Here is a 13,036-nt window from a genome sequence, read left to right on the forward strand (position 1 = left end):
GTGATTATTGTTAAAACATCCAAATTATAAGGAGTACATGCATCAATCACTGTGCCACAGTTATTACATAAGATTCATGGATTGATGTTTTATTCCAGGTACAAGATGATATCACAGTACACGTGGCCAAACTTCCATGGCGGAACAGACCATGAGGGAACAAAAATCTTGGTAGAGGAGCAAGGCTTCACCAGTGACGTCAAGTATGGCAAGACCAAGATCTTTGTGCGCTCCCCACAGACACTCTTTGCTCTTGAACAGGTAATGCTAGTGCAAGCACGTCCTAGTGTATTAGTTCCAAATATTGCAACATGAGAGATTTTTAGTATCTAGTAGAGAAAATCAATAGGTGTGACAGAGAGAGCAAGTTAGCGGGGTGGGGGTGGGGGCGAGCAATGGGTCTACTACGGGATATCAGGGCCTCAATTCCAGAGACCACGATAATCACGATAATCTTTATCCTCAGGCACGGGCAAAGTTGATCCCTGGCATTGTGATCTTCTTGCAAAAAATGTGGCGTGGTGCCATCTGTCGCCTGAACTACCGCCGCATGCTGGCAGCCATCAAGATCTTGAGACATTACCGCCTCTACAAGATGAGAACCTACATGCTGGAACTAAACAGAGTCTTCAGGTGAGTGTGCATCTGTATTGCTTCGTATCATCATTTTCTCTTTCCGTTATGGTTATCATCTTGGTCTCTTCATATTATCTTATTTATTTTTAATATTTATCATGCATTACATTTTTAAGATCTGGCTGTTTGCTGGCCATCATTTTACGTTACTAATGATAAAAGTTAATCAGCTTATCACTGCACTTGGTATGTGTACACACACACACTAATTTTGTTTTCCTAATTTGATTACATTGGCTTTAAAATCTTAAAACAATTCTAATGTGTTTACTGCACAAAATTGTAGATTTTTTTTAGTGTAGATCAGTTATTGATTTACAGGAGTATTTCCAATCTAGCAACTCAAACTTTTCCTTAAAACAAAACTGTCAGGGCTCGGCAGGCCTTGTGGGAGATGATGAAGTGTGAGAAACAGCACATTGAAGGGTACAGTCCCAAGCACATTGAAGGGTACAGTCCCATGTAAGGAACATGTGTTCTCCCCCAAACCATATAGGTAGACTTCTAGTGTAGCTGTTCCTTTGCTTTCCACACTGATCTTTCAACCCAAAGTAATAAGATTTTACTATTCCAAACCTCATGGCTCATCCCAAAGTACACATAAATACCTACTGTTGAAATAAATGTATAGTGTATAATATGTTGAACCCTAAGAGTTTAGTTTGCGATATTACTAATTATTACTAGTTCAAACTGCACCTAAAATAATTTTGGAATTCACAAATAAAGTATGTGATGATACACAGCTGTTGGGATGTGTGCCTCACTTCATCTCATTGATTTGAACTACTAAAGTAGTATTAGTTGGTCTACTGAAAGTAGAATTATCAGTCATCATATACATATTGATATGTAAAAACTGATTACTCATAATTTGACTCAAAATTTGGTTGTAGAGGACAACTCTTGTAGTATATAAACTAAAAAGGATTAAAAACTTTCATCATTGAAGGATCATAAAGATTTCATATCTTTAATTTTGTAGGTGTTACAGTCACTTGGAAATTTGTTGATTATATAAAATATAATTTCTAAATTATGTTACAGCTATTTTTGTTACCAGTCGCATTTATTTATTTACTTCATATATTTTATATGGTGCTAATGATAAAACATACCAGTTAGGGGGAAGAACATGAGCTGAGAGAGAGGATGGTTCTCTCTCCCACAGGAATGTGAAGCAGATGCCAGACTATGGGAAGCACATACGCTGGCCAGCCCCACCACTCGTGCTGCGCTCCATGGTGTCAGACTTCCAGAGCATCCACAACCGATGGCGTGCTCACATGATCCTCTCCAACGTGCCCAAGTCAGAGTGGCCACAGCTGCGCATCAAGGTGACAATCATATATATGCACACTTTATCTCGTGGATTGCTGCTGTATTTGCTTGCTTAGGAATTACTTTTTTTTAAGAAAACCTATTAAGTGCATCTTTTACTTCCATCTGTCTTGGTGTGTACACAAGATTATATGGATAAGTTAAAATAAGTTAAATGACTGGATGAGTTAACAGATGTTTAGAGCAGATGAGAATGAGAAGCTGACATATTTCCATAACTAAGGAGATAGTGGAACAGGAGACATAGGCTAAAAAAATTCAAGACACCAGGACCAGATGAAATATATCCCAGAGTACTTAAGGAATGCAAAAGAGATTATTATATATCTGTCTACTATCTATCACTAAGTATGCTCAATTTTCTAATATCCAGAAAACTTGAAAGAATTGTGTACATTACTGTTTTTGAGTACAGAAAATCAGCAAGGAAATTCCGAATGCATTGGTAACAAAACCTTACAAGTAATATTTCGGTGCCAGGTGATTGCCGGAGACGCTCTGATGGGCAAGAGAGTGGACTGGGGAGTGCGGGAGAACTGGGAGGGCAACTACTTGGCCTCAACCAAAGAGAACCCAGAGGCCTCCACCTTCCAGTCAGCTTTGAGGAATATGCGCAACAAGGATGGCTTTAGGGAGGTGAGTGCTGACATACAACTCTGTATGATGATAATATAAACAGAGAGAGAGGCTTTACTGAGGAAGCACATAGTAGGTAGGGTATGTGGGAAATGTGAGATTGTTAACCACCATGTAGGAATAGAAAAAACTGGGTGGAAGTGGTAGGGAGGTCAGTCTGTCTTGGAGAAGATAAAGTAGCTGCTTCTTGAGGATCTCTTTTTTTACTACATATCTTTTAAATGCATGAAAAGATCAGGGTAACTTAAATTGGGCAAGTAATATATATATTCTAGAGTTCATTTGCTTGGGGTAAGAACTTTCCTCCTCTTTTTTTTTTTTTTTTATCTTTCAATTTTATATCATGCATGTAAAATAAGTATGGGCACACATTTTTCTCATGGACACGTAATGGTTTCAACTGTCGACTCAGGTCCTGTTCTCAAGCCTGGTGCGCAAGATCAACAAGAAAGACAAGATGGCTGAACGAGGCATGGTGGTCACGGACAAACACATCTACAAGTTGCACAGCAAGACTTTTAAGCCTCTTAGGTCTCCCATTCCCATTCTTGAGGTAAGCATGCCTTTTTGGCATGAGAGAGAGGATGCAACTTGATTAATAAAAAGTCAGTAATTTAAAAGTACTTGTGTGGTGCTGTGTACAAGAGAGATGCTTCACAGAGAACCAACTGTGTGGGTGAAGTAAATTGTAAATAACCTCAATTTCTTGGCCAATGATCAACTCATCTAAAAAAACATTTGTCATCAGGTCAGTGGGATCAGTGTAAGCCCTGGACAGGATCAGCTGGTAATCATCCATCTGAGAGGTGGAAATGACCTGGTTGTTTCCTTGACGTCCCAGGTCAATGCCAACAGAGTTGGAGAACTGACAGGCTTACTGCTGCGTCAGTACCAAATGTGAGTGTCTTTGTATACAAATCAGAATTTAGGTTAATTGATATTATTAATCATTAGATATTTGTTTTTATTTATTCTTATTTATTTAATTTTATCAATGACCTTTTTTAGTTGAGGAAATAGATCAGTTGATAATAACAAGTTGGACATACTAATTATGCTTGCAGGAAATTTAAGTAAAATTTGCTATTCTCAAACTGAAATTGAATCAGAAATTTCACGTTTCCTTAAAACAGCCTGAACCGAACTGAGCTGCGTGTGGTGGTTTCATCCACTCTGCAGTGCATGCTTGGCAACAAGAGCAAGATGATCACAGTGGAGGAGACCAACATTGGTTCCTTCCCAGTATTCAGGTAAGCAAGCACGAGTCTATAATTCTTCTACGTTTTTAATTGCTTTTTGACTCCTTGACTTGCATTGAGAAATTATATATATATATATATATATATATATATATATATATATATATATATATATATATATATATATATATATATATATATATATATATATATTATATATATATATATATCATGGATTTGGTTACTTGTTATGCTGGCAATTTGAAAGCCACTCTGCTTACCTGCTGTCTTAGGGTGGGTTTGGGAGGCAGAAACCCCCAATTTGGAACATGCAGTCTTAGGTTACTTACACATAAGGTCGACTTTGTTGGCTTGTTCAAATCAATTTATATATCCTTCGTTCACTAGGTTAGGCTAGTAACACAATCCAAACAAGCCAATGTAGCCAACCAGACACATAACCTAGGATTGCATCTTCTGCATTGGGTTAGGTTAGGTTTGCAAATCTTCAAATTTATCATAATGGGGGGAGGGAGCATCAAAGAAAAAGAAACAGAAGGGAAAAGAAGATATGACGAACAAGCACCTCATTGTCTTCAAGACCCAGAAGCAGAGGGTTTAGTTTGGAAAGGACGCTGAGATCACACACTCAGTTTTTTCATGAAGGACCACCTGTGAGCATTGAATCAATAAGAGGGCTTCATCTGTGAAACCTGTCTATCTCTTATCATGATGGATTTGTCAAAAGTTCTTTCTTGAAGTTATCAGTGGAAATGATGTTTTGAGCTCCTTTCAATCACCATAGCATTACAGAAATACCATTCAAAGATAGCTGATTTTATTATCTCTTAGCACCAAAATGAAGATAGCTGATCCTTACTATGGTGATCAAAAGGAACCTCACCCATCATCAGTCCATCCATGATTTGAGATAAATGCCACGTTTCAAGTGAAGGACCCCCATTAAAATAAATATAATCCAAACCAAGAGAATGATGATGATGATCTTACGGCCTTTCCAAACATGGCCTTGCCTCCAGCCAGGAGTAATGTGGCGGCTGGAAATCACCTGTTCTCACCACGATTCTATTCCAGGCAAAGAGTAGGGCCACAGTCTGCAAAGGAACAAACCCAGATTAGTTCTGTTTATTGTAATCCCCCAGACCCCTTGAAATAATTACATTATATCTCTCTCCTTTGCAGGCGAGGCTCCAAAAAGGATCTGGTGTACTCCTGGCCATCCTCATTCAACAAGGAACTACCTCCTACCCCAGCAAGCACCATGAACCACAGATCCTCACACCCCCGCCAAGCTCCGCCACCCCCTCCATCCCGCTCCCCTGTCAACGGGCACCACAGGAATTCCAACGGCCATCAGATCCACAACTACAGCAATGTTCCCCCTATGAGCAAGATGAACGGACAGTCACACACAAATAGTCACCTCCACAGGAATGAGAATGGTCGGCTTTATGCCAACGCTGGACAGTACTGAACATCCGTGTGATGGTTGAGTGAGTGATGGTTGAGTCAGGGTAATGCTTAAGTAGTCAGTGTGAGGAAGGTGATTCAGTGTGTGTGTGTGTGTGTGTGTGTGTGTGTGTGTGTCTTGGACTTGTAAGGAAGAATCATGGCACCTGCACTTGGTCCAGAATTTTTCTATCATTCATCCATTTTGTTAATATAGCTCCAAATAAAGTATTCATTTCTGAACACTGACAGTGTACAATCATACTTGGCTCATGTATTTCTAGGGACCAAGATAAGCTCCTAACCTTATTTCTACTTTTGATGGATGACATTAATTTTATAGAATATTGTGGCTCATATTTAAGCTCTAAGTTTTTATACTTGCTTTTTTTTTTGTTTATTTTTCCATTAACAACTACCAAATATATATAGCATGGCTTTATATGGCTGAACAGCCAAAATACTTGACTTTCCTATCCTATAATAGTTACAAGTTTCCTTCAAATTGTTCTGTGAGCTGTTTCTGCACCAAGTTGGAGTGCACTCACTAAGAAAGGTATCAGGAGGAGAACATGTCACTGCTCTGCTAGATGTCATCATCCTATTCACACCAGATTTAGGGCTGGCTGCCTTGTAAGATGATAACTACTAGGATTGAAAGAATCTATTCAAATGGTGCAATGCCAACAACAACAACAACTTGCTGCAAAATGGCCACAGGTTATATAATCTGACATACTCCCACTGAATGTATGTTGTAATAACCAATATCTAATATTTTGTTGTAAATGTGCATTTAATGTACAAAGTCAAAGCAGTAAGAAGAACAAAGCCTTATTCAATTACTGCAGACTAGGGACTCATGACAAACAACAAATATAGTTTCTTGATTCTTAAATTATATGGAAATTGTACATTTCAAAAGTTGTCAGGAACTATAATTGTTCTTTTGTCGTGTTCTTATGGGTATTCTTCGATTTGTAAATAATTATGTATACAAATATATATTTTATATAATGAAACAAGTGATGAATTATTGAGCTTGTGGTGCCATTTTCCCTTATCTTACAAAGTGAATATGATGAATCAGTCCATGAGGCCTTCAAACATAATAAATAGCATTGCCTATGGTTGTTGCACCAACAAGCTCCTCATCACTGTATCATATAATATTGCAGCATATAACCCTGTACTTAATAAATAATGGTGCATTTCTCTATTAAGTTTAAAACACGTCCTGTATATTTTTCTATAGTTTGCAAAATGTATGAGTAATTCTGTGCCATTTGTGTGGGGTGAAAGAGTACTGTTAAATATTTATGTACATAAAACATGCTGAAAATAAAATTTACTTCAACAGAAGTAGCCAGGCTTCCAGGTTTATAATTGATTATCTCTGTCTTAGCTGCACCCCCACATAGGGGGATGCCAGCCTGGTATACAGACTTGTATCTTAATGGACCTGCCTATGGAGATCAAAGATATTAACCACTATGCACACACAGCTTGTATCTACATAATCATTAGTTATATTCATTTCCCTTTTTATCTGTGCTGTCCTTTTAGTGGTTGCAATCTTTTTTGGTTCCAACAACTTCTACTCTTCAAAACACAGCATAGCTACATGTTTTGGGGATATTTCTTGTAATAAGTGCCTGATACTTTTGAATACTTTATATACATTTGTTTGGAAAATAAATAAATTATCAAATAGTTTGATTTTAAATCTTCCATCACTGGTACTGAGGAATCAAACATGGAATTTCCTTCTTGGCATCCTGGAGCAACAAATTCACAATGAGCACAGCCTATGTTGTTAATTAATTCTTTCCCAGGTCTAAAAAATCTGTAACTGTAAAGTCTAATAAGAACTACTAACAATATTCAAGATCTTTCCAGCTTACAAGTGACAATGTTGTGAAATTTCCTGTGTATTAAGGGAACACTATTAAGAATTTGTTAAGCATGACGGAGCATTTAAGAAGAAGGTATAAGTATGACGCCTAAACACTAATAATATTAATAATACCACAGATATTCGAGTGACAAAACCTATCCTGTGTATTGCAGTGATAAGAATATTCTTAAGCCATAGTAGTAGCTAACCACACCCTCTTCCCTTGATCCTCCCGAATCCTACCCCGACCCTCCCCTTCTCTCTCTCTCTCTCTCTCTCTCTCTCTCTCTCTCTCTCTTGCTGCTCAGGTATTAATGGCGACCACCACTTTTCCCCAACGGTGTGTGTGCGAGGCGGCAGCGGCGCTTTGTGGGAGACGATGCTTAAGTCAACACGAGCCCTGACGGAGGAGGTTGTGGTGGTGGTGGTGGTAGTGGTGGTAGAGGAAGTGGGGAGTAAAGGGTTCTCTTCTCTATTACCCTTCTATTACTTCTCCTCTTCCTCTTCTTAATTCTTCTTTCTCCTCCTCTCATTTTTCTTTTTCTCCCTTACTTCTCACTCCTTTGCTTTCCTTTCTAAATTTTATTATTATATATTTTTTTATTGAAGTTTCATTCCAGATTCCACTTCCTCCCCCCCCCCCCTCTCTCTCTCTCTCTCTCTCTCTCTCTCTCTCTCTCTCTCTCTCTCTCTCTCTCTCTCTCTCTCTCTCTCTCTCTCCGCCGATATGCCTCTTCCTATTCTCCTCCTCTTTCGCATGTTCCTCTTTCTCCTTTCTCTGTTCAACGTTCCTCCCCTTTTACCACTGCAAATATTTGGGGGGGAGGAGGGGGCGACGAATAGAGAGAGAGAGAGAGAGAGAGAGAGAGAGAGAGAGAGGAGGGAGAGGCGTCGTCAGTTCTCCCGGGACATGCTTCTTGGTCTTCGTTTGTTGGCGGCGAAGAGAGAAGATAAACAGTCGGTCCGGGAGGCGCGTATATTTTCGTGGGCGAGACGGAGCGGTGAGGCAACATATCGCATTAGCTGGAGGACCGCTCGGGCTGCTCGGGGGAAGCTTATTATTGAGGCTTTGTGGCGTTGTCTTAAAGAACGCCGCGCGAGAGGTAGTGGTACCTTTAGGCAACGGCGAGACCTAAATGGTTTTTGTTATGTTCTTTTTTCCCCCAGGACTTAGTTACTTTGAGACGGTACCTCCTTCCCTTTCTCATTTTTTCTCTTTTTCTTAGTTTTTCTTTTTCTTTGTTTCCCTCATTTTTTTTTCTCTCTCTCTGCTAATGATCACGTGATTTTTTTTCCCCTCTTTCCCCAGTACTGAAATGGGTTGTTATCCTTTTTATCTCCTTCGATCCTCTTTTCTCTCTCTCTCTCTCTCTCTCTCTCTCTCTCTCTCTCTCTCTCTCTCTCTCTCTCTCTCTCTCTCTCTCTCTCTCCTCTCGCTTTCGGAAATTTTACTACCGACTATCTTTGAGCAGCTGCTGTACAATTAATTCAATATAAAATGTGTACCGACTAAATTTGCATTCAGAATTAGTACTTTCAAAATCACTTAAACATTTTGCGCTCGCGGTGAAAGAAAATGAAAGAGAGAAAGAGGAAAAAAAAGATAATAGTGACGGTGGTCCCTCTAATATTCCCTTCTTTTTTTTCTTTCTCTTTCATTCTCTAAAACGTGTAGTGATTAAGACACCTAGATGAAAATAAGAAAGCAACAACAACAACAACAACAACAACAACAACAACAACAACAACAACAACAACAACAACAAGGAACAAGAGAAGAAGAAAAAAAGGACAAGGAGGAAGCAGAGTTTGCGGGGAGTTTCTTCATTTCCTCCCACTGAGGCGCACACGCACACACACACACACACACACACACACACACACACACACACACACACACAAAATACCTTAGTCGATCTGGATTCTAACCAATACCAGTTGCTCAATCCAGCGCCAATTAATCCATCCACAAATTCGCCAGAGAGAGAGAGAGAGAGAGAGAGAGAGAGAGAGAGAGAGAGAGAGAGAGAGAGAGAGAGAGAGAGAGAGAGAGAGAGCCCACCCACCCGCTATAGCCTGGGAGTGAGAAAATAATCTTCCAACTCGCTTTCCTCGACCAACAGCATCCTGAATTACTCCGTCAAGTTGGCTGCACATCAAAGCCGCGCCTCCCAGACCCTCAAACTCAAAACTTGAGTCGCCCCAAGTACACTGAAGGAGTTTCTCGATCCCACCCTTCCTTCACCCCTTCCCCCCGACACCCCTGAGCTCCTCTACGCCAACCACCAAGGCTTTCTCAAGGGTAAAGTAGGAGGAGGAGGAGGAGGAGGAGGAGGAGGAGGAACAAATAGAGAGGAAAATCATGAAAGAGAGGAGGAACAGAGAAGGATAAGGAGGAGGAGGAAGGAGAAGGAGCAGTATGAGGTGGAGCAGAAGGAGAAGTAAACAGAGGAAGCGAAGGAAGAGGGATAAGTGAAGCGGAAGAGCAGATGGAGGGAGGGGAGAGGGACAGACGTCTTGGCTCCCGGCGGCCTGACTGCTTGGTTCTCCCAGGGCCACACTCTCCCAAGGGACAGAGCCTCTCACAGCATGGGAAGGGAGAAACTGGGGAAAGGAAGACACGAGAGAAAGGAGACAGGAGAGACAGACTAGAGAAACTGTACAGGGGAGACGGGGTAAAGAAAGACACAGGAGATATGAGAGACTGAAGGAAGAAGACAGTAAAGGTATACTGGAGGTAGAAGAGACTATAAAAGAGACTGGGAAAGGAGGAGCATGAGACAAGAGAGATAAGAGAGAGACTGAAGGAAGCTGGAGGTAAAGGCAGACTGCACAGTAACTCGAGAGGAGAGATTAAAAGAAAATGGATAGACGGGGGGCAGAAAAAAAGAAGAGAAAAAAAAGAAGGCTGGTTCTGAAGAGACTGTGGTGTGGAGGAGAGCGAGGAAGAGAAAGAACCAAAAGAAGAAAATACTGCAACAGAAAACTAAAAGATAAAAGAGAAAGGAGAAATAGAAGACAAGAGAAACTGAACGCAGAAAGACAGGAGGAAGGATATACTAAAGGAAGAAAGAAAGAAAAGCTTGGCGAGAGAAATGGAATCTGGAGAAACTGGAGGAAATGGAGAAAAAAACTGAAAAGAGGAAAAAACAAGGTAAAGGATGGATATGGAGAAATTAGCAAACTCGAATGAGATGCTGATGAAAATGAATGAATAAATGAACGAGGTGCAAGGACAAGGGACTGGAAGAAAGAAAGAACTGAAGAATACATTGATAGTTTGGTGCCATAATAGTGAAAAGAAAATTAGGATGAGTAACTAGAACATTAATAACTGGAAAATGCAAACAAAAAGAATGATACAGTAAACACAGCCGTCAAAAACTGATTCTCTTCATGCATGAGTAAATAGTTAATGAAAGATGAATGGATTTAGATGTTAAGGTAAATATTGAGATAGGGATTTTAGTAACCCATGTCCCATTTAAGTTAAGAAGAAAAGGAATCTGATGAGGTTGCGTAACTAAAATGTCATAATAGTCAAACCATAGATGAACACAAAGCCATCAACCACAACCTACGTATATTTAGAAGCTCTCTATTGAATATTTCAGTGGTTGGTCTGGGTGAGGTGTAGCCAAACCAAACTAAGATACGAATCAAAGGCAGACTGAATCAATACACTGTAATGGGCCAAACCAGGAAATGAACCAAAGCTAGATTGAATTAATACATGCGGACGCTTCACCACCTCGCAGCCAGAACAATCCACGAATTCAGATAGCACGACAGGTAAGGGTTTTCTGCTGTTAACTCCCACGCTATAGTGAATAGAATATGGATTTTTGTAATAGCTAGACTGAACTAATACATACGCTGCAACTATTACCACCTCGCAGGCAAGACCCCAACCATCGTGGCGGAAGAACAATCCATTAATTAAAATAGCATGACTATGAATTTTTTGCGGTTTGCTCCCACGCTATAGTGAATAGAACATAGCTTTTTATACTCATTCTAATTCTTACTTTCAGGTTCTTCATCAGTTAGTGGAAGGCTTCACTGATAGTCGGTCTCCGCGTCGCTACACCTGAATCGCGGGCGTGGGCGTGGCACTGGTAGGCGAGGACAGGCGCTGGTGCTCCCGACGAGATGCCATTCTGAAGATTATGGGCAGAGATTAGAGCGGATAGCAAGACCTATACTCGTATTTCAGTTTGAGCCATTAGAGGGAGAAATACAGGTTAAGGATACATGCAATGGAAAATGCAGTTACGACGAGAGGATACAGCGTTATGGTAGGGAATAATGAAGGAGCATAAAGAGAATAAATGAACTGCGGGACAATTAAAAAAAAATAAATAAATAAATAGTGCTTCAGGAAAACTAGATAACTCATTTATCTCCTATCGACTACACACATCTTAAGATACAAATCACAACACACCACACAACACCACACAACAAAACACAACACAGCATGCAAGACCCACACATATTTCCACACTGACATCCACATCACACAACAACCCTTCCTCCTCCTGCTGCTTCTCTTCCTCTCATCTTCTTCTTCCTCCTCCTCCTCCTCCTCCTCCTCCACACGTACCCTCGGATCAATGCAGCCTCAAGACACACACACACACACACTGTCCACTACACAAGGCACCTCCTCCTCCTGCTCCTCCTCCTCGCTCCTCCCAACGCACCCAAACCCTACGACGCAACATCAACGCCACCTACACCCTCTTCCCCATTACCCACGCCGGCCGCACCCATTCCCCATTACTCACACTGCTCACACCACACCCAACCACTCGCATCTCATCGTCCACACATTAACTGAATAAGACATGAGGTGTAAATGGTTGGTGGGTGACAAAGAGATGCCGTCCCTCCGTCCTCTCTTCCTCTTCCATCCCTTCTAGTTCTTCCGGCCCACTGACCCTCCGAACAGGACTAAAGTGAGGTAATTTGGTTCCTCCCTTCCCCTCTCCCCCTCTCTCTCTCTCTCTCTCTCTCTCTCTCTCTCTCTCTCTCTCTCTCTCTCTCTCTCCTCCTCTCCTTCCATCGCCAAGAGCAGAGGAGAGAGAGAGAGAGAGAGAGAGAGAGAGAGAGAGAGAGAGAGAGAGAGAGAGAGAGAGAGAGAGAGAGAGAGAGAGAGAGAGAGAGAGAGAATCCTTTAGTAAAACTATTTCAAGTGGGATATTAATAAAAAAAAAAAAGTTGGTCTTGATTACAACTGACCAAACATAACACGACAGTTCAGCAAACGAAAAACTACACAAAACTCTCTCTCTCTCTCTCTCTCTCTCTCTCTCTCTCTCTCTCTCTCTCTCTCTCTCTCGTTACCGTATCTCTACATCGCTGCCCAGACACTCTTAGGCCGCCGGGAAGAGAGGGGGACGAGGAAACGGGAAGAGAAGGAAAGAGAGGCGAAGGGAGGGGAAGGAAAGGGACACAGGATTCAGATGCAAATGGAAGAAAACAAAAGCGCATCTAAGTGGCATCTCGCTCCTCGTCATGGCTTCCGCCCGACGCATTTCTTTTCTTGTTATTGTCGCTGCGTGTCGCCGAGGAGGGGGACTGTTTGGGGAGAGGTTGTCTGGCGAAGGGAAACAGACAGAGGGGGAGGAGGGAAACTGCGATCGAGAATTATAATATGTGAGGAATAACGCAGCCTCTCTCTCTCTCTCTCTCTCTCTCTCTCTCTCTCTCTCTCTCTCTCTCTCTCTCTCTCTGGTCTAATTTAGTTACTGTTAATACAAGTGATAGAAATAACTGAAAAATAGCGTTGTTACCAAATTTTCACAGTATTTCTCGTATTTCTGTGTTATTTATGAACCAGTCAGCCAGTCAG

General features: G+C 41.1%; 2 protein-coding genes across 4 annotated transcripts in view; one reads left to right on the forward strand and one right to left on the reverse strand.

Annotated features, from left to right (window-relative positions):
* Positions 1–6,995, forward strand: part of LOC135110646 (unconventional myosin ID-like) — a 68,629-nt gene extending 61,634 nt beyond the window's left edge. Inside the window, exons 13-20 of the mRNA XM_064023180.1 lie at positions 99–261; positions 467–633; positions 1,808–1,973; positions 2,458–2,613; positions 3,026–3,166; positions 3,362–3,510; positions 3,747–3,863; positions 5,016–6,995. Coding sequence (XP_063879250.1) covers positions 99–261; positions 467–633; positions 1,808–1,973; positions 2,458–2,613; positions 3,026–3,166; positions 3,362–3,510; positions 3,747–3,863; positions 5,016–5,307 — 1,351 coding nt within the window. The 3' untranslated portion in view covers positions 5,308–6,995. The remainder of the gene's footprint in view (positions 1–98; positions 262–466; positions 634–1,807; positions 1,974–2,457; positions 2,614–3,025; positions 3,167–3,361; positions 3,511–3,746; positions 3,864–5,015) is intronic.
* Positions 4,733–13,036, reverse strand: part of LOC135110652 (uncharacterized) — a 205,615-nt gene continuing 197,311 nt past the window's right edge. For 2 of the 3 annotated variants that reach the window (XM_064023204.1, XM_064023203.1), the window contains one exon: positions 11,222–11,339. The gene's annotated coding sequence lies outside the window, so the exon portion shown is untranslated. Of the gene's footprint in view, positions 4,928–11,207; positions 11,340–13,036 lie in introns of those variants that run through there. The other variant, XR_010273344.1, reaches the window with a different exon arrangement.

This window comes from Scylla paramamosain, chromosome 20 (assembly GCF_035594125.1).
Source record: "Scylla paramamosain isolate STU-SP2022 chromosome 20, ASM3559412v1, whole genome shotgun sequence".
Taxonomy (NCBI): domain Eukaryota; kingdom Metazoa; phylum Arthropoda; class Malacostraca; order Decapoda; family Portunidae; genus Scylla; species Scylla paramamosain.